We start from the raw sequence: 21002 nt of genomic DNA, 5'->3' as shown, positions 1-21002 counted from the left end.
TGGACTAAAATTGTCATTTGGGGTTGTGTTTAGGTCATAGGCTTTAGAGAATGTTTATTTCTATTTTTACCTCCAAATTTTCTTAAGTAGATATATTAATTTCTATAATAATAAACATTTGTTTAAGTTGGCTACCAAATGGCTGTTCTTTGTATAAACCTGTAATATTAAAGATACCTCTATATGCAAATTGTACAATACAGAAACTCTTCTAAGCATATTTAGAAAAATTTACCACATTACAAATAAGATATTAGGGTAAAGGTATTTTCAGAAATGAGCGGTTGTTGAAATTTCAGGAATGAGAAGCAGGAAAAAAACTTACCGATAACCTCAGGACACCAAAATTGGCAAAATCATATATGAGTATCTGGTAGAACAGTTCTTCACTGAAAATAAAAATGAATTGACTTTTAAGGAAAAGCTGAATCCATGTTTGAGAGCCAAGCAGTGGGGACAAAAGGAGAACCAGCCCTTGAAACCTGGCTGGGACACAGGTGGTTCTGCCTTGCTGGGGAACCTTTTTAACCATCTACCAAGGTCTCCTTTTCCTCCAGAGCTGGGATTCCAATGTGTGTTGTGGCCAGGGCTTTGGCCGGCCAACTGGCCAGCCGGCCTCCACACACAGGTCCAAACACTAAGACCAAGTCTGGCTTCTACCACCCATGCCGTCCCCACCCGCCTGGCGCTGTCAGAGGTTTCTGATACCCTGGATTTGTATCTGAAATGAAAGTTCCTGAACACAAGTGTGATTTGAGCCTTGGGAATCATGCACTTAGATATGCTGGAAAAGAATAAACAAGGGGAGTAAAATCCCCAACAAATTAGTAAGAGCCAGGCCTCCGGACAAGCCCAGCAAACTTCTCCCAGCAAAGACAAGCTGAAGAGCGCTGCACCCGAGGGTTTCCACGCCCAGGAGGAATGAGTTCCAATATCCAGGAGGAATGTGGCCCACAGTGAGCTCTGGACTGGGGTGGATTCTAGGTTAAGGGCATCAGATCTCATGTGGCAACTCCAAGCAACATATAGTGGCCGCCCCACTCACAGGGCCAAGCAGCACTGTGAGACCACCGCAGGCTTGGTGGGAAAGAGCCCCGCAGTGGACAAGTGATGCCTGGCAGAGAAGGTGGCAGCACCCTCCCATCTGTACTACCGATATGACAACACATTTAAACAGTTCTAGAGTCAGCAGGAGCTCATCCATCAAGGTCCCTGGAAGCAGTCCATATAGATGTTGCTGGCTATGCACCAAGCAAATGGCTCTGCTGGGATCACCCCCTCTGTGCTCAACCCCCTGGCTTGTCTGGTGGTCACTGTAGCCTTCGCTATGTTACCAAAGCTGGAAGAATGGAGCCATCCGCTCTGCTTTCGTTTACAGCCTTCATCACAGCAGGTGCCAGAATGCTCTTCCAGCACTGCCTTCAACACCTGGGTCACAGCAGTCAACATTCAGAGTGCTACCAAACACCAGGTTTCTCATGTCATTCTTATACACAAACCCCTGCAAGTTCATTCCAATTTACAGATGGGAAGTCTGAGATGAAGTTTTGGAAAGAAACTTGCCCACTGTCACATCAGCGGTGAATGGCTGAGCCTTTTAAGTCTGCCCGATTTCAAAGCCTGGGCCTCTCCAACTGTCAAGCTGCTGCTCTCCCTGGCGTTTTGTTCCTGTGCCTCCAGGACCTTTCTGCTAGTAGCTCTGCTCTTTCACTGCTCACTGACGTACCTCAGCTTGGTGGTGTTGAGAAGGTATAACTTGGTCTGGTGCTGTGCCAAGGCCCACTGCGGATTCACACAGCCCACAAAGGAGTGGTTGTGCAGCATCTCCTGTAGGGCTGGAAAGTGAAACACAGGTAAGTGGTGCCATCCCACCAACACCGCTGCAGTCCAAAGCACCAAGCCCGAACTAGAGACAGATAAGTCAAGATGCCCAAACTGAACGTCTTGCTGAAAACGAACACAAACGAGGAATAAAACTAATAACAACTAATCTTTCAGAATGCAACACGGAACTGCCAAAGGATTCAGGAATAATCAAAGGTCACAATCTGAGACAGCAGGAAGCAGAGAAGACGAGAGCCCCGAGGCCACTTCATCCAAAGACACCAGAGGGTCCTCAGGAGTCATGAGCTCTCGTTTCTGCAGACTCTGAGGTGTGGAGAAAGGAGGACAGAGGCCTAGGAAGAGTTTGAAATGGAGCCTAAAGGAGATCACTTCCCAAACACGTGAGACTGAGACCCCAAAGGCTGCACCCGCGTGTGAAGGACAAGAAGTACCAGCATGTCCCATGTCCACTCCTGCCCCCTCAAAGGGCAGTAAGCAAAAGTACCTACTGCCTCAAGCCTTGGTGTTGGGAGTAAAGAAAAAGTTACATCCCTGAGAATTTATAACCACAAGCTGGTCCTCACATGCCTTGCAGCCAGGATTCACACAAAGCACGTTATGGGAAAAACTTACGTGCAGATTTTAGTTTAAAGAGATTCCAGGGCTGACTTCTTCCAGGTCCCTGATAGAATCAAATGCAAATTTCTCTGGGGAAATCCATCTCCAATCCAGGCTTCAAATAGTTCCTCACAGATAAAGTGCCAGGAACTAGCAGTCAGGAGTTACAAAACTCAAAGAATTAGAATCCGGAAGAAATCACAGAATCCTAGCTGCAAAGGTTTCAGAGGCTGCAAATATCAGCAAAGAAGATAAAATAAGTATGTTCAATAAAGAGGTATTAGAACAGAAGAAGCAAGAGTATCAAAATGATCAAGGAGATTTCCAAAAGAACTAAATAAAATTTCTAAAAATGAAAAATAATTGAAATTAAAAATCAAGACAGACTTAAGAACAGATTAGACAAAGTTGGCAAGGTAATTAACTAGAAAGTCGATTTAAAGACATTCTCTAGAATGCAGCACAGAGAGACAAAGGTAGAAACAGAAGTGATGCAAGATACCAAGTCTGAGTTCCACAAGGCCCAACAAAATCCACACCTGGCACACAGAGATGTTGAGAAAGATACTAAGAGCACTCAGAGACAAAAGACGGATTACCCAGAAAGTAATAAAATATAAGACTGATACCTGAATTTTCAACAGCAACACTAGAAGCCAAAAAATGATAGAATAACATCTTCAATGCACTAAAATAATAATTTATAATCTTGAATTTTAAACCAAACAAAAAAACCCCACAAACAAGCTTTTCAAAAGAAGAATGAATTAGACAAAGCAAAACTCCGTTTGCCAAAGTCCCCACTGAAGGATGTGCTTAGGGCAGACTCTGAAAGGTCAGAGAGAAAGAATTACGAGCAAATAATATTTGCTAAATCCAAACACATTGACAATAACAATGTATTAGGGAACATCAGATGTTCACATGAATCTAGCACCATATACCAAAGATGAATTCCAGGTGGAATGAGATTCAGGTATAAGCGTTTTAGGAGAGTATATATTTAATTATATCAGAATTAGGAATAATTTCCTACATAAGATAAAAGAGCCAATCTGTAAAGCACAATTCATAAAATCTGTCTACATTAAATCTATGAATTTCTGTTCATGAAAGAAGTGTTCATAAGAAAAAAATACCAGGTGAGCCCTGAACGGGGGGGAAGATATTGCCATGTATCTGATTACTACCTAGAATATATAAAGGACTCCTAAAATCAAAAAAGACCAAAAACCCAACAGAAAAATGGGTCAGAGACCAAACAGGCACCTAACAGAAGAGGAAATATACTTACTCAGCTTCATCAGTAACTAAGGAAACGTAAATAAAAACCACCATCAGATACCAGATCAGACACTGGAGGAAAAGCGGAGCAAATGCAACTTCTTCACATTGTTGGTGGGACTGTACATTCATCCGACTCCTTTGGAAAACACTGTCATTTTATGACCCAGCAGTAACTCTCCTAAGTATATGGCCTGCAGCAGAGCTTCCCAACCAGTGGGCCAAGTTCTGGGTCCTCTCAGGAGTGGAAAGGGGGATGGGGTGTGAGAGGCAAAGGCGAGGCCATGTGAGTCCTCTAATGAATGAACAAACATGCAGCAGAGTCATGAAGTGGAATCCATTACACAGAGAAAGTAATCAGCACACATAACAAGATGGATGAATTTTAGGAACATCTGTGTATATATTTCTATCATTAAAATACAGTATAAGTGTTTATATAAAGTTTAAAACTTATAAAAGTAGTTTTTTAGGGCTACAAAAGTGGGTGATAAACTAGAATAAAAAGAAAGAAAATAATAATAAAATTTAGGGTCATGGTTACTCCAAGGGAGAAGGACAAAGGATGGGACAGGGAAGAAAGACATAATAGCTTCAAAGGTGATGGCAATGTTCTGTTTCTTTAAGCATGTGTTCATTTGTTTTCTTCTGTAGATCCTACCTATATTTTATAAATATGATTTTGTATTATATATATATATATATAAAGGGGCTGAAGGAAGAGGGGCTGGAGCCCAGAGGGCAAGGGTGTGGAAACAGCAGTAAGCCGTACATCACGTTTTTACTTTGCTTTTTTTAAAGCTTGGGCACCACAGCTATTGTTATACAAAGTTCTGCAACACTCCCTGCTCCCCCATTAAAAAAAAAAAAAAAAAGCTTGTTTTCTTCATTTCTAGAATAAGTGTTCCCCTCTGTTCCCACTGGCAACTCAGTGTCTCTGCAGGATGTTCTGCGTGGGCAGAAAATGATTATTTTAAAAGCTGGAGAACATCAAATAACCCTGACTGATGAGGCACTGGAGGAGAGCGCGTGCGGCGCACTGAGGCAGCAGAGCGTTCCCACATCTGTCACGGAGGCTTGGCCAGCACGCAGGCCGCGGAGGCGGCGCCTGCCCCCAGCCCGAGGTTTGCAGGCTGCTTTCCGCCAGGCACAAATCCACCAGGAAGACAGGCAGGGCTCTTCTAACTGGGTGCCATGAAGCTATCTGGACCCCCTCACAGCCTCTTCTCAGGACCTGAAGGGCCTCCATTTATTCTTCCCCCCAAACCCCCCAGCACAGAAGCCTGTGGGCATGTCCCTGCCATTCTGCCAGCAGCCAAACGGGACAAAATCCTTCTACACTTCCAAGCCAAACCACACATCTGAGTTCACAATGGAGGCCTTGGTCTCAGATGCTTCCCAGAGCAGCAAGTGAAGCCAAACCCAGGGAAGGGGGCCAGTCCTCCAGCTCCTGAGGGCTGTGCAGGGCAGGAGCTCCACGCGGCTGCACCAGTGGCAGCAGCCCCCGACATCAGTCACATTCTGAGCCCACCCAGCGGCCCTCCCAGCGGCCCCCAGCTGGGCCCCTAGCGCTGCGACAGTGTCTCCCTCTTCCTCCCGCTGCCGCCAGTTCTCTCGTGAGCAGTCCCACAGCACTCATGGCAGGGCTCGTGGTTCATTAGCTCCCTTCCTGCCTCAGCCTTGGCTTGGCACATTCTGTACCGAGAAGATACTTGACAAGTGTCTGCTGAGCTGATTTCATGTACCAGAGAAACTCACCCGGGGACAGACAATATGAGTATGTACATCTAGACCCAGGACTGTTCACCAAAGACCAAGAAAAGAAAAGAAAATTGTGGATAAGGTGTTAAGCACGCTTTCACATTCAAATGATAGCAAATAACCTAGGAGACACTCCTTGTCCTCATTAATTTACAGACTGAAATGATGGAACCAGCAATAAATAAGTTCAGGCATTACTAACCTGAGATGGGCCCAATTCTGTGGAACATGTGACTGGATACGGGGCCAAAAATTTACCTCATTTGAGGAATGTGCCACCAGAAATGGGTAAATCCACCAGACACCAGAGTCGCCTGACGGTGTGTTCAACTTGGACATCCTTTCAGAATAAAAACTGTCAGGCTTCACTCCCAGGCTGCTCCTGTCATTCATTCACTCCTTTGGCAAACACCTACTGAGTCCACATGCCCGGCTCTGCCGGGCACCAAGGATGAGGCAGTGAGCTCAACAGACGCGATCCCTGCACAGGCCATACACAGCTGAAATAACCACGCAAACAAGTGCAACCGGGATGTCGGCACAGGGAAACGTATGTGTCTCTCCCGGGCAGGGGCACGGCTCCGTGGGGGAGCAGCAGGCTGTTGGTCTATGAAGGGGAGTGGCCATAGCTCACCAAATCCGAGCTTCCGCGAAACCCCTGTACAGCATTCAACTCAAAGTCAACCGGCTTTCCCTCATCAGACTCTTCTAGACTTACATGAGATGACGTGTATGAATACACAATCTCAGAGTATTCAGATTCATCATCTGAGCCTCAGCAATGGACTCCGAACCGCATCAAACCCGACGCACGTTGTTTTTATCCTGCACTGGAAACAGTTTGCACCTTCTCAGAAATTTATTGAAATTGTACTTTAAATAGCCTGCTTTGCACAAGAGATACAAACCCTTAAAGAAAACTGCAAATTCCAGACCTGAGGGAGTCCATTAAAATTACCCGTAGGAAAACTGCTAAATACATCAAGTAACAGCCCACCTTTCTGACATTATTTAAAGTGGTTTTAAGGGCTTCCAGCTGGGAAGCCAATAGCAGGGAAAGAGCAACCAGAGCAAATCTTCATGGAAACAAAACCCAGACGCCAAGTGGCAGCTACTTCCACAACTGGCACGACCTTAGTCACAGGAAGTTCTTACCCTCCCAGCACTGGAGACACATGCAGACAAAAGCCCCGAGTGCTAAGAAAAGAGGGAGCAAATAAGAAAGGCAAATTGAGGCCATCCTGACTTCACTCAAACCTGAAAATGTCAGAGGCCACTGAGTCAGAACAGCTCTTCCAGGAGACTGTGGATTAGTGGGAAAGGTACCCATTTCCTTTCGGTCGTCATAGTTTAAGACACATTTTATAGCAGTGTTGAAATTTAACTATTTTAATCAAGAAATCTGTTGCAGATGAAAAACGGAAAAGCCATGCCCACTCGTGTAGACACAAGGGCAGAGCAATGGTGTCCACACCTGGAGCATGACTGTCTGACTCACCAAGTGGGGTCAGTGCTGTGAGGGGCAAGTCGCTGTCACACACCTCAACCCCTGGTCAGTTCATCCCTGGGAGGTGACTAGCCCCCTTTTATTTCCTAAAACCATAACGTTAGTTTTGAAGTAATGGGGCCCAAAATGGAGCTGTCCACTCAGGCATTCTGGAAGGCTGTTTCTGAGACTTTGTCTCCAGGATATAAAAATATCTACTGATTCCTTACTCTGCAACAAGTGTTTTACTGACATTTCATCTCTAATCAATACAATTATCTTGGAGGGTACAATTAATCTCTTTACAGAAGGTTAAGTCATGAGTCTCAGGTCACACAGAAGTGGGAGTGGCAGGAGGTGAAGCCAGGACCCTCAGAGCCTGCCACTTGCAGCAACAGCACGCCAGTGCGCCCACAGGAGTGGAACTTGGTGCCTTCCAGGAGGGAGGGCAGAGGTCTGCTCGGCACACTGCAGTGGCCATCTAACCTGAATACGTTCTGTATTTCCAAAAACTAAACGTTAGCCATTCCGGGCCTCTGAGACCCCAACAGACTTGGCACTTACGTACTCTCATGTCCCCGCTCGTTAATTTCTTCCCGGAGACTCAGAACACTGGTGAGGTTAATGATCCTTCTCCGGGGGGTGCAAGCTGCTGTCATTTCCTTCCGGGACTCATCTTCCACCATTTCCACATTGGAGCCTTCCCGATGTCTCTTTCTGCAATGAGACAAGGAACTGGCAGATCACTACTGTTCTTTCTAAATTAACAAAATAATAACAAACCAGCCCAGTGGGTGTCCTGCGTCTTGGAGAAGGGGGCAGCCTCTCTGTGCTGGCTCTGCACATCTGGGAGGGATCCCGGCGGCAGGCCAGCAAGGCCAGTCTGTTCGCCGCCGCTGCTTCTCTGCCAACCCTCAGGGCCCAGCCCGGGCCTGCACGTGGCAGGAATCTAGCATGGCCCTGCAGAGCCACAGGTGAGCTGACCTTCCCAAGTCTCATTCGTTCAGTGTTCCATTTACCTCCCCATCAGGCACTATTATAATACCGACTACATTCAGCCATGAACAAGGCCGACAAGGGTCTGCCGTCATGATCCTTGCTTTCTAGTGGGAGTCAAACAGCAATGGAAAAGAAATCATTTTAAGTAGCAACAAATGCTATGAAGAAAAGAAAACAAGGGAACATCATAGAATGGTGGGGAAGTGAGAGAGAGAGGACTTTAGATTAAATGGACAAGGACGGCCTCTGGTAAGAGGCGACATCTGAGTTGAGATCTGACTGACAAGAAGCCAGTCTTCCTTGGCTGAGGGAACAGTGAGAGCACAGGGATGCAAAGCTGTGAGCTCAGGTCGGCACCAGAGCAGTGTGGCCAGACACCACGCGGGAGAGGGAAGTGGTGGGCCAGAGGGAGGGCAGGGGTTTTATCCCAAGTGCTACAGGAAGCCACTGCTTTTCAGCAGAGGACAATACAATCTGATTTCCGGTTTTAAAAGATTTCCTTTGCTGTGTGGTTAAACAGCTTGTGGTATTAGTTTCCCAAGTAATAAACAGAAATGTAATACTTCCCTGGCAGGGCTGTTAAGAGCATGACATGAGATAATGTATGTGAAGTATCTGGCACACAGTGGGTGCTCAATAAAAGTTAGCATCCTTTGCCCTAACCAGTTTGGCTCAGTGGATAGAGCGTCGGCCTGCGGACTGAAGGGTCCCAGGTTCGATTCTGGTCAAGGGCATGTACCTTGGTTGCGGGCACATCCCCAGTGGGGGGCGTGCAGGAGGCAGCTGATTGATGTTTCTCTTATCGATGTTTCTAACTCTCTATCCCTCTCCCTTCTTCTCTGTAGAAAATCAATAAAATATATATATTTTTAAAAAGTTAGCATCCTTCATTATTCCCGGGGGAAAAACCCTTAGACATTGTCTCACTAGACTGACTCAGAAATGAGCAAACAGAAATTAAATAACTTATCCAAGTTCCAATGGCCAGTTAGTACCAGAGCTTTGGTGGTCGGCCACCCAGTGGATGTGCAGCCCTGGGCAGATGACCCCGAGCTCCAGGTTCAGTACCTGAACACGAACAATGAATATCCACCTCACAGACTTCAGCGTGATGTCTTTCAAGAAGCTGCAGATTGCACTGGAAATGCTCAGAATGCAATGGCAGTCATTAGTCCTGGTCCTGCCTTCTCTACCCTCGCTCACCACCAGCCACGTGCTTCAGGGAGGCTCAAGACCTGAACTGAGAAAGTGTGTTTCCTCTGAAAGGAGTGAAAGCGGGTTTGAGGGGGATGAAAGAGAATCCTCCAGGTATGTTAGGCTTCTCTCTAGCCACCGCTGCTGTGAGGCCTTATCAAAAGTCATTACTAAAAATAAAGGGTAAGTCTGATTTTTTTCCTGGTGCTTTTAACTAATGCTTGGGATCATGGACATTTAAGACAATTCAAAGGCCACTATGATGGGTGACTCTCAAGACATAGTCAAAGGCAGACAGCGGACAAAGCCCCAGCACTGTCCCATCGGAGGCCGAGGGGAGAAGAGACAAGTGGTTCATGAACAGCCCACGTTAGAGGCAGTTTTATTAAGAACAAAGGAGGCAAGCTGCACTTTTCCTGAAGGGCCATACCTTGGGTTGTCCGGGATGGAAGGGGACCCTCTCTTCTCTGATGTTTCCAAAGTCCCCTTTGTCACGATCCCCTCCGAGCTCTGACTCTTGGCAGCCCCGTCGGGAGCTGGGAGTTCCGGCATTTCCTCATCTTGCTGCTCGGCCCTGGAGGTGTCTGTGCTGTCCTCCGGGACAATGGCCTGGGGCTGACTGGCTTTGCTCGCAGGCTGCAGAAAGGCATCGAGCTTCTGCTCCCGGGAATCAGTGCGGACCATCTGGTAGCCATAGACTTTGTCGCCACTTCCAGAAGCAGACGAGGGTGTCACGCCTGTTGTGGATTTAACCACCTCCCCAGAGGGGCCAGCAAGACTGGGTAGTAAAGTCTGTGACAAAAGAGAAGACAGAAGATTCAGAATCCGAATTTCAGAAGCCCAGGTCCCAGAGTGGAGCAGTGCTGGGGAAAAGCTCAAACCAGGTATGGTTATCATAATAGAATTATTATTACAGAAGCAAATCAGACCTAAGTTTGAAGTATAAAAATAAAGATATACAAATATAAAAGTAAAAAATTCACCGAATCCTTATAGTCTTAATATTGGTTTAAAATGGAAATATCAGTGAAAAGTTCTAATATTTTAAGGTTTTTGCTGCTGCTGTAAGAGAATTTTATTTTTTTATTGTGGTGAAATATACGTAACATAAAATTTACCACTTAACCGTTTTTAAGTGTATAGTTCTGTGGCATTAACCATTCACACTGTTGTGTGACCATCACCACCATTCATCTTCAGATTTTTATCCTTCCAAACTGATCCCCTGTGTCCTTTACCCTTAAAATTCTCCCCTCTCCCCAGCTCCTGGCAACCACCATTCTGGTTACTTTTAAATATACATATTTCCTAGCTCTGTCCACTGGAAAGACCCAAAGCAATGACCCCCCAGTAGTAATGAGGACCCCCGATCCAGATTACAGTCTCTAAATACCATTCCCTACTAAAAGAAATCAGAGCTCGGAAAGTACAAAGAGAACCTAGAATATCTTGTCATGCCAGAAACAAATAAGCCATCAAAGACGAATGGAACTGCGTCAAAAGGATAACACCACCAGCTTGAAGGGGCTTCCCTTGGTCTCAGATGAAATAATTTGAACATCAAAAAGAGAAATGAGCCCTGGCCTGCATGACTCAGTGATTAGAGCATCAGCCCACACACTGAAGGGTTGCTGGTTTGATTCCTGGTCAAGGGCATGTATCTGTGTTGCAGGCTTGATCCCCGGCCTCAGTTGAGGCATGTGTAAGAGGCAACCAGTCAATGCATCTCTCTCACATCAATGTCTCTCCCCGCACCCCCAACTCCCTTTCACTTTCTAAAAATCAATGGGAAAAATATTCTTGGATGTTTTAACAAAACAGAGAGAGAGAAATGACCATAACTGATTAATAGGAAGAGACAAAGAGGGAGAAAGAAGTCATTAAATGTCATATTGGAGATTACTAGAACACTTTGCAAAATGATAATTAAAGGGATAGAATTCAGATTTATCCTACTTTCTAGTATGAACTGTATTTCAGGATAACCAAATAGCTCTAACAAAAGAAGGAAAGTTCTTCTTAACAGAATAATTCAAATTAACAGAAAAAATGGTAAAATCAGAAATTCATAATCTTCAATCCTATTGAAGTAATGAATTCAGGTTATGGCCACCCAGGATGGTGAAACCGTTAGGGAGAAGCTTTACAATGAAGGAATCAGACTGTCACCAGCTGAATCACCAAAATGACAGAACAAGTCAGTGTGCGCCTCCTGCTGGGATGCCATAGGAAGTGCATGGCCTCTTCTACCAAGAATTCTTGCAAAACAAGTTTTTTACTCTGAATATAATCATGCCTCTAGAGTTTCCGTTTCATAGGCAATATGGAGGATTAGAACAAGTAAAATGACTCTAAGAAGCAGCCAATCCAACACGTGCACTATTCCACAGGAAACCAGAGAAACAGAGGTGGCAGCAGCTCGCCTGGGTGAAGTAGGTCCTGGAGGAGTTGGAGCCCAGGAGCTTGCTCTCCACGTGCTGCTGCACCCGCTCCAGGATGCTGTCCTCGTGCAGGAAGTGGACCTCGTGCTTCGTGGGGTGCACGTTGACATCCACATTCTGTGGGCTGATTTCTAGGCTGGCAGAAAAAGAGACCAATTACCTCACATGGTGGAGGACTGGGGGCGGGGGTTCACACATCGTACATGCGGTGGTCAAGCCGTGGGGAGGCCCAATGACAAAATGGTCAAAACTTCAGGGTCAAGTCTGAGTGACCTGGGTTCAAAGCTGACTCCACTACGAAAAGCTGTGTAGCTTTGGGTAAGTCACATCATCTTTCTTTACCTCGGCTTCCTCATTTGAGAAGTGGAGATTAATTTCATACAAAGCACTTTACATGTAACTGGCACATTTATTATGTCAGCTGTTGTTATCATTCCAGAATGTGACCTGGTGCAAGTCACTTAACTTCTCTGGGTCGGTTTTCTCATCTGTAAACATGAGCCTGCCCCTACTTTTAGTTGGTATTACGTGAAAACCAAAACAAGAATATATGTGAGAAAACTTTCTATCACTAAAATGTAATACAAGTCCGTTTAGCCCTGGTCGGTGCACCGAAGGGTCGCCAGTTTGATTCCCGGTCAGGGCAATTCCAGGTTTCGGGTTCAATCCCCAGTTGGGGTGCATAGGGAAGGCAACCAATCGATGTTTCTCTCTCACATCAATGTTTCTCTCTCTCTCCACCTTACTCTCTAAAAAAAAAAAAAATCAGTTGAGAGGATATGCAAGTTATCAACTTATGCCTCAGCTCCAAATCCATCTTTCATTGCTTGCTCTATGATAATGGAGCTCTGCAATGTGAACCTTTGTCAGTAGGGGGCACTGGAGGGCCGCAGGAGGCAGAAGGGGTTTCTCTGCCAGGTTAGGGGCAACTTCTGCCTGGTTCAGGAGGCAAGCTCACGTTTGTTTTACCAACACAGCACCTGGCACCTGGACGGCTCTCAGGGAGATTCTGCTACGGGAGTGAATGGAAGAGAACGGCGCCCTGCGCTGTAAGAAGGGACAGAACACCCTTTGCTGGTGGGGCTTGGGGTTCACTCCCAGCAGCTGTTGGCAAGCCATCTGTTTAAAGAGGAGAGCATGATGGAATTCTGTTTCTTGTGCCTCGTGGGCGGGCAGTTTGGTGCTACATTACCTGAGGTATAGGAACGGGTGTGTGTTCTTGGGTAAATATGCTGCATACACCGTTTCAATGGCTTTTTTTAAGGAAGTTGACTCTACCAGACGATCTAAAAAATAAAAGGGAAGGAAGCAGCTCACAACCGTCCTGACGGGTGAGGTGACAGGTGAACAGTCACGCCATGCCATGAGATCACCTCGGGAAGGCCACCTCTGGGGGGACTCCCACATCAGACTCCCAGAAGGAAGAGCCCCCTTTCCCTGTGGCTCCTTCCCCACATCTCACAACGGGCCTGGGTGTCCCTCCGCTCGCCAAGTAGCAGTAAGTCCTGCCTGCCCACTTCCCTTCCCCTCAGTCAGCCACGCGGACTGCCCTTGCCCTTGCTGGGCAGTGGGTAGTCTGACATCAGCTCTCAGACTTCTCACCCTGCCAATACACACTGGCTACTGGTCACATGTGCCACGTGCTGGGAGACAGTGGGCTGGTAAAAAAAACTCCCCCCCCCCCGCCTCCCCACACCAGCACTACTAGAGAGCTGTGTGTGCAAGTGGTCAATTTAATTCCAATCAGAAGAGTGGCCTGATTTTATCAGGGAAGAATTCTTCTCTGGGTGCTCACGACATCCCCCTCAATAACCTCACTGTGCTGTATCCCAGGCTGGAGCAGGTGTGGGCACTGACAGGGGACAGCTGGAGGCCCTCTGTGGAGCCTTCTGAACTTGAGACCTGCCACAGTGTTCTCTGTCCCTGCCAACTGAGCGAGCCTAGCGTGTGAGACAACCGAGTAAGAGCCTGACCCCTCTCTGCTATCGGGAACTTGGCTGCAAGACCAGATTAGCTAATGTTACGCAGAGCCTGTGTGGTAAACAGCCCACCAGAAGCATGGACGTGACATACTCAGATGGCACTCACAGGGACCTTTGCTTGTCTGTTCGGGAGCTAACCATATGTTACAAAGCAGTTACTCTTCATGGTCAGGAAACAACAAATGAAAACATTTTCTGAGCCTTGGTGAAAGCAAGCTTTGTTAGAAGTCCTTCTAGCTTACGTCCCTCCCAACGAAGCTGGAAAAGACCCTGCCAAATACAAATCAGCCTAACAGAATGTGGCTATAAAACACTGGCTCTCTCCTTACTGTTTCTATATTGTTTTGAACAACTGCTGTCATGTATTACTGAGGACATTCATAGCTGGTTATCACTATAAATGGAAGGGGGTGTTATGCCATTTCCAGTAGCAAGCAAACAAAACAAAAATTATAAAATAGTTATGAATTGCTTCAAATGCTAAAGGTAAAGGACCAATGGGATAAAAATGGGAAGAACTGAATACATGGAAAGTTGCATCTTGTTTCTGGAATGAGACCATGTTTGGGATTACTTGCTATTGCCCTGTCACCGTTTCTCAAAACCACGTAACATGCAATTAGGTTACAAGGCAGAATGCACACTGATATTGGCTTCACAGGCAGCAATCATGTAAACACTACGTCAGCAGAGAGATAAAGAGGGAAAGGAATCTGGGAAACTCCAAATTCCCTTAGTTAACTTTCTCTCTGATTTTTAGCTCTGTGCTTTATATTATAAAGAATTCTCATTCTTTAAAAAGAAAGATCTCAGGGGCCTTAGCACTCAATTAATTTCTTTACTAACATTGCCTACCCTTATGCCCTGCTGTGCAAGTTCCAGCAGTGGCCCTCCATCTAAGGAGAGATCATAGAGCTGCCTAGGGCCTGCTTGGAAAGGCTCCGATGCCAGCAGGTGACGAAGGTGCGCTGGCTCGCGGGGCCTGCCATGCCCTCTCCCAGGCACATCTCAGAGGGCTGAGCAGACTTAGACCAGAAATTAATTATAAACACTTCTAACCAAACCCCATTTCAGCACGAGGTGTTCCTGTGTCATCAGACCCGTGGATCAGGAGTTTCCCATGGTCCCTGAACTCCCGTGGACTCATCTCCCTACTTGTTCTTTTGCACTTACGGTTGATGAAGAGTAAGAAGATGCACTTCTTCACCGAGTAGTTGGCATTGGATATGTAGCCTTTCATTTTGAAGGCGAGTGTTTTATCCTCACACCCAACTTCTATCAATTCTCTGGTGGAAAAAGAGAAATTGTGAGGCTTTTGAACACATCAGAAAGTTCAAACATTATAAACATGTGAACTGGAAAAATCAAGGCTTGTTCCCATAAACAAACTACCAAATGAGGACCCGTGACTTGGTTTGCTGAGGTTCTCTGGGCCCACCCATCAGTCCACCTGTCCGTGTTTTCAAGCACTTCCGCTGTATGCAAGCACTGCTCTAGTTGCTGGGACAGGACATATGCTGAAACTTATTTATCTTAGTAACTACATCCCAAAGATGAGATTCTTAAAGAACTGGTCTCTGCTGAATCCCTTTCTATACTGAATCACATGGGGCTCCGGTGTGGTGTCCTCACACAAGCCACACTCATTTTTTGGCCCGGGGTGGGGGTGGAGGTAGGGATGGGGGTGAGGGGACGTCTTCCTAAGTGCGGTCCCTCTGCCTGGAAAACTTCTATTGTCAGCTCATTAGCTCCTCCTTGCATCTCAGGGATTACTTCCTCAAAGAGCCTTCTCTGACTACCTCCCTCCATGCCCCCTAGAGTGTCTCCCACTGTGCCGTATATCCTTTGCAGCATGTAGCACAGGGGTCCTCAAACTTTTTAAACAGGGGGCCAGTTCACTGTCCCTCAGATCGTTGGAGGGCCGGACTATAGTTTAAAAAAAAAACTATGAACAAATTCCTATGCACACTGCACATATCTTATTTTGAAGTAAAAAAACAAAACGGGAACAAATACAATATTTGTATTTGCATGTGGCCTGCGGGCCGTAGTCTGAGGACCCCTGATCTAGCACAATCACTACTGAATGGCATAGTTATTTTGTGTGTCTTTCCAATGAGACTATGAGTCCTCTGAGGGCAGGTGTCATTTCTGCTCTATTCCCTCCTATGTATCTCTAGCATACAGTGCAGCACCCAGCCAACGGCAGACACGCACTGAGCAGGGCTGGCTATAGTGGAAGCTTCCCACGCAGGGCAGTCACGTGTGCTCTGGGTCTGAGTACAGGGTAGAGCTGGCAGCGTTTCCCACGTACAGCGAACCCACAAACCCTTTCTTCCCAAAACGTCTCTAGAGGCTGGTGTCCTGGAGACACGCTTTGGGAACCGCTGCTCTGTGGGAGTTCTCATCTCTTAAGGTGCCAGCAATGTCCTAACAACGAACACTGAGGCTTCTCGTTGGTCAAGGAGCTCTAAAAAGTTTCACCAGAAAGTACACTCTCACTTAAAAGTACACTAGATTACTTTTAGCTCTGGGAGCACAAACTTTAAAACAATTAATTCATTACCACGTAATTAGTAAGAAAAAGGTAATTAAAAGTAGACTGACTGCTCCCTAGTTAGAAATTTGGTTTTGCTCCAAGAGTGAGTAATTGGTCCTTCGAAGTGGAAAACGGGGTTCTGTGACTCCTGCTGCTGCGTTTACGATTGTTGGGAAAAGGGGAGTCAGAGGCTGTCTCCTTCACCTCTGTATCCCTAGCACCTGAGGCACACTTGGCATAGAGAGAGAAGGATGCTGGGATTTTTCCGCTCAGATTACGACACTGGCATTTGGACTTTGTACAGTCCTGGGATGCTGGCTGGGTATGTGTGACCGGCACGGTGGTTTGGGTGGTGGTAGAAACGGTGGCCGAGGGGAAGGCTATCAGGATTCTGTAATGCAAGCAATTCCCTCTGAGGCTTTCCTTGACAGTGAAGATGTGGAGACACTGACAGGCGTGCTTGCCACCAGAGAGGGAGTGCTCAAGGGCGGGGAATATTTTACACCCTCAACTTCTGGCACAAAGCCTGGGAGATGGAGGCAATGAGTCAATGTTGAGTGATAATCAATCCTAAAGGGATGGTAATGAAAATACAAGGAAAAGAGGGAGCACTGGAGGATAAAAGAACCCTACTACACTCTATTTTGAAGACAGAGACCTCGGAGGAACACACTGATTGTACACAAGCCATCTAAGAGACAACCGCTCCCAGGAGTGTTGGTTACATGAAATAACAACTCTGTTAACAAATGTGAAGCCTGAACATTTGACTCAATGTATTTGATTACAGCAAACTCTTAAGGCAGGTGCTATCTTATCCACAATAATGTGATGAAATGCCGAGGATGTTTTTACAATGTAAGTTCTCATACCTGCTAACGGCATTTCCGAAGATGGAGCGAATATTGTCCACGGTGGTGGCATTGGGCAGTGTCCTCACGTCGGCCACGGTCTCACCTTGCTGGGAAACAGACGATACATATGACTGACTGTCTCCCAGCTGTGATGGCAACAGTGTAACCCCACCTCCACGGGCAAACCATAAAAAGCCATTTCCCCTGTATAATACGTAACTATCGCCTATGAAATAAGAACTTACTTTTTTAACTGAGAAACTGATGCCTGAATTGTGTATTGAATACCTGGCAAGGAGAAACACAAAACAAAACGGTAAGCAGAGTGGCCAAGTGCAACAGGCATGTCAGAGCCCCCTTTCAGTTACATACATTGATGGAGTCAGTGATGTAAACAAAGACAGACACAAACGGAAACATCTTCATGTGTCCTATTTTAGCCACAGGACAGTAAGCCAGCAGACCCTTCACAGAGCTAGCAGTGCTAAATGTGGCTGATGCAACAGAAGACAGGGTTCCACTCTGCATTTCTAGGCTGCTGACCAGATCCAGGGCTATCTCAGTACAATTTCCTCCTTGCCTAGTTTATTGTCATAAACTCAAAAGGTCTGGGTTGCCTCAAGGACAGCCTGAGAACTCAGCTTAACAGCCCTGCACTCTTATTCTCGCTCAGAGCCTCCCATCACACCGCTCCTCACCAGCGTCTTCCCCAACCTGACGCCCTAAGCCAGTGTCTCCGAGCCTCTCCTCCCAGCCATTAGTCATCACTCCTCCTCCACCTGCCCCACGAAGGGCTGTGTCTAATAAAATGCACTAATTCAATAACAACGAATAATTAACTACCACACCTCGGACCCTAATGCCCACTAGAGCTCCTTTACTTCCAGGAGATAATGAATATTCTGACACTGACTTTACAATTCCAGGGAATAGTAAAGAACCTTCATGTCTCGGTTCGTTCCACTTTATTAGGGGCAAATGTTTTATTCATTTTTGATTTTTCAGAAATACTGCAAAGTAGTTAACGTGTCTGTTATAACCCAAGGAAATGCAGACTCAGCAGCCCATGCTGGAGCCACTGTGCCAGCAGATTGAGTCTATCGTCAGCTGTTTCTCTTGCCTGGAATCCCTTCACCTTCTCCCGTTAACAGTCCCTGGTCTCCCTGTGGGAAACTACCTCTTCCCCAGCCTCAGACGGCCAGTCAGGAAACCTTCTCCCAGGGACGTGGGACATGACGGGGGACCCAGGCTACACCAACCAGATGCCCTCCCGGGAAAGAGACCTCTGAGCAGAACCAAGAACAGAATGAAAGCAACTGAAACAGGGTCACGACATGAGATGGCCGAAGCCACCCTGGTTCTTGTCCTCCCCAAGCAGCAGCTGGCCACGCTTCTCCCCCTCGGTGAGTCATTCCCAGCCTCCAATAAATTTATTCTGGGCTCCAGTTAGCCAGTCAGTCTGTTTTGCTTGTCACCAAAGAACCCCCACTGATACAGACACCAACTGCTCTCTCCTGGGGACATGAGAGAAAAGCCAGAATTAGTGACTAAGCCTGGGCCTGCAACGTTCTGCAGCCAGGACGGCTGTGTCCCAGCCCAGCAGCTGTCTTCAGTTCACAAGCCTGGGAGCCCGGCCCGCTGGTGAGATCTCAGAGACTGAACTGTACCTGCCAACAACTTCCAGAATCTTCCCATACTCTTCACTTGGATTTTTTAAAGCTTTCCTCCGGGTGGAAATGTTGTAAAAAAGGTCCTCCACCTGAACAGAAGATTGAGCTTTCTTGTAAATTCGTAGATGTGGACATAAAGAACCAAGCAGTCCACCTACAGCTGGGTGTTAAGGCAGAGAATCCAACTATTTACCGACAGCCCGGGGCAGCCTTAACAAAGGAAATTAGGCATGATTTTCCTGCCTCCCACTTTCACTCGCTGAGTTCTCAGGTACTGGGGCTTAGCTCTAAGTCAGGCCCTTCGCTTTGTACTGGGAATATGAAGACAAATAATGCAGACCTGCCCAGAATAGCGCAAGATTTACTGGGGCAAACATACATTTACAGATAATTATAATATCACACGGCATTCAAACATTTTCGAACTAAGAATAATTACATCATTTCTGAGCTCATTTGGGGTTCTTAGAAATCACAGCGAGGTCACCTGAGAGTGAATCCCTGTTAACACGAACTTGGAAGCACAGTTCACTCTGCCTCCTGCCTCATCGAGCCCGGGACGTGGCGTCTCCAGGGAGCTGTGCTCTAGCTGGGGCTTGAGGCGGAGAGGTGGGATGCATGGCAGTGGGATGCTTTATAGAACCACAGAATGGGAAGAGACCACATGTGGCATCATAGAAATAGGGCAGCATCATGGACTTTCTCCTGATGACACACTCAAATTACTCCAACTCCCTCTGAGTGGGCCGGTATTCTTTACTCCACCGGCTAGATGAGAAAAGTGAGGCGAAGGGACAGTAAGTGACGTGACTATGGACACACAACCACGGAAGGCTAGGCTGGGACTCTGACCTCTTCTGGAGCCAAGCTCAAGGTTCTTCCAATGCCAACTGCCCTGCCATCCCAAGAAAAGAAGCTCCCAGCTTAAAAAAGATGAGGGGGAGGACAAAAGCCAATAATCATTGATCTTGTGTAGAGGGTGATATCCTGGGGTCTCTATTAACTAGCAGAGATTCATTTTGCTGTTATTTAGAAAGTTCAGAGACAATTTTATTTCAATATTTATATGAATTCTTTTCCAACAATCCCCCTCCCGTGTCCCATTCTCACCGTGATCTGGGTCCCCTGATTGCCTGCACATGGCTTAGGAGGAGCTTTCAGCTTTCCATCGGAGTAACTTGCTCTAATCAGAAAATAGAACAGATTATAAACATCCAATAGAAACAGAAGAGATACTTACTCATCCAACAGATAAAAAAGAACATTATGCCAATGACACTTTAAAATATAGCCATGTTATATATTTTCTTAATAACCATTTCTTTATTTTTCCACTACTCCCATAACCATTCCAAATGGATATCAAAAAAGTGTATATAGCCCTTTTCTTCTAGCAAATGTTGCTTTTTAGTGCTTGAGTTTTGAGCTACAAAGAATAGTTTTGCCAGTGCCTAAGATGACAGTCAATTTTTTTCAGTAATTCTGCAATCATTTATTGAGGAGCAACCATGTACCAGGTCTGCAGAGACCCCAGCAACAAAGACAGGCCTTAGAAAGCTCTTGATCTAGTGAGGACACCGACTTTTACCAAAAGTGGAGAACAATGGGCTAAGTGATCTAGAGAAGGAAACAGCCAGCCTGGGGTGAGAGTGGGGGCAGGTGGAAGTGTCACAGAAGAGGTGACAACTCATTTGGGCTCTGGGAGGAATAAGTTTCAGGAGGAAAGGTCAGGGAAGATAACCCAGGAAGAGAAAAATAGAGGCTTTAGAAAACACGGCAGCGGGGGATATGTGGAGAGAGGGGCTGGAAGGTGGACTGAGAGCACATTAGGAGGGCGCTGGCTGCCATGATGATGACTGCATTTCATCCCACCCCGGAAAGGGAGCCATTGGAGGTCCTGAGCAGGGGCAAACACGCCCCAGAGATGAAGGAACGGAAGTTGTGCCTCAGGCTCCCCATTTTGTGAGGAGGGATTCTAATCATATCAGCCCTCCCCGACCCAGGTCCTAGGGCAGTTATATTCAGAGTCAAATTCCTCTAGCATCAGTGCTGGATACGCTGAAATGCTCCACCTCCCTCTACTTCACACATCTGTCTGTTCAAGGGACCGAGAAACAGGCAGAACTGCTCACCAGTGAATGGCCAGAACCTAAAAAAAACAAGGATGTGATTCTGATTCTTTGAACCCTGTTTTTGTTCTGTTCCAAGGCCGTTCATCAGTTTCTGAAAACTGTGCCAGCAGGACAGATGGTCGGCGGCACCCACAAGAAGGCACGCCAGCCCAGGCATGCACGTGTGGCAGGGAGTGGTGGCTCCCGAGCCAGCTGGGCAACCAGGAGTCTCCAGCACC

At 46.6% G+C, this 21002-nt stretch overlaps 1 protein-coding gene across 3 annotated transcripts in view; it reads right to left on the bottom strand.

Annotated features, from left to right (window-relative positions):
• Window positions 1-21002, bottom strand: part of MLH1 (mutL homolog 1) — a 29891-nt gene that overhangs the window by 3959 nt on the left and 4930 nt on the right. For 2 of the 3 annotated variants that reach the window (XM_006097100.2, XM_014462918.2), the window contains exons 5-15: window positions 19763-19835; window positions 18650-18741; window positions 17228-17270; window positions 17001-17089; window positions 14763-14875; window positions 12800-12893; window positions 11590-11743; window positions 9597-9958; window positions 7542-7690; window positions 1727-1835; window positions 326-389 (exon numbers count right to left, since the gene is read on the bottom strand). In XM_006097100.2, the coding sequence (XP_006097162.1) occupies window positions 326-389; window positions 1727-1835; window positions 7542-7690; window positions 9597-9958; window positions 11590-11743; window positions 12800-12893; window positions 14763-14875; window positions 17001-17089; window positions 17228-17270; window positions 18650-18741; window positions 19763-19835 (1342 nt within the window). The remainder of the gene's footprint in view (window positions 1-325; window positions 390-1726; window positions 1836-7541; window positions 7691-9596; window positions 9959-11589; window positions 11744-12799; window positions 12894-14762; window positions 14876-17000; window positions 17090-17227; window positions 17271-18649; window positions 18742-19762; window positions 19836-21002) is intronic. The other variant, XM_014462919.2, reaches the window with a different exon arrangement.

Source organism: Myotis lucifugus, unplaced genomic scaffold (assembly GCF_000147115.1).
Source record: "Myotis lucifugus unplaced genomic scaffold, Myoluc2.0 scaffold_195, whole genome shotgun sequence".
Classification (NCBI taxonomy): Eukaryota; Metazoa; Chordata; class Mammalia; order Chiroptera; family Vespertilionidae; genus Myotis; species Myotis lucifugus.
The sequence above is the reverse complement of the archived record's forward strand: the minus strand, read 5'-3'. Positions and strand labels throughout refer to the sequence as shown.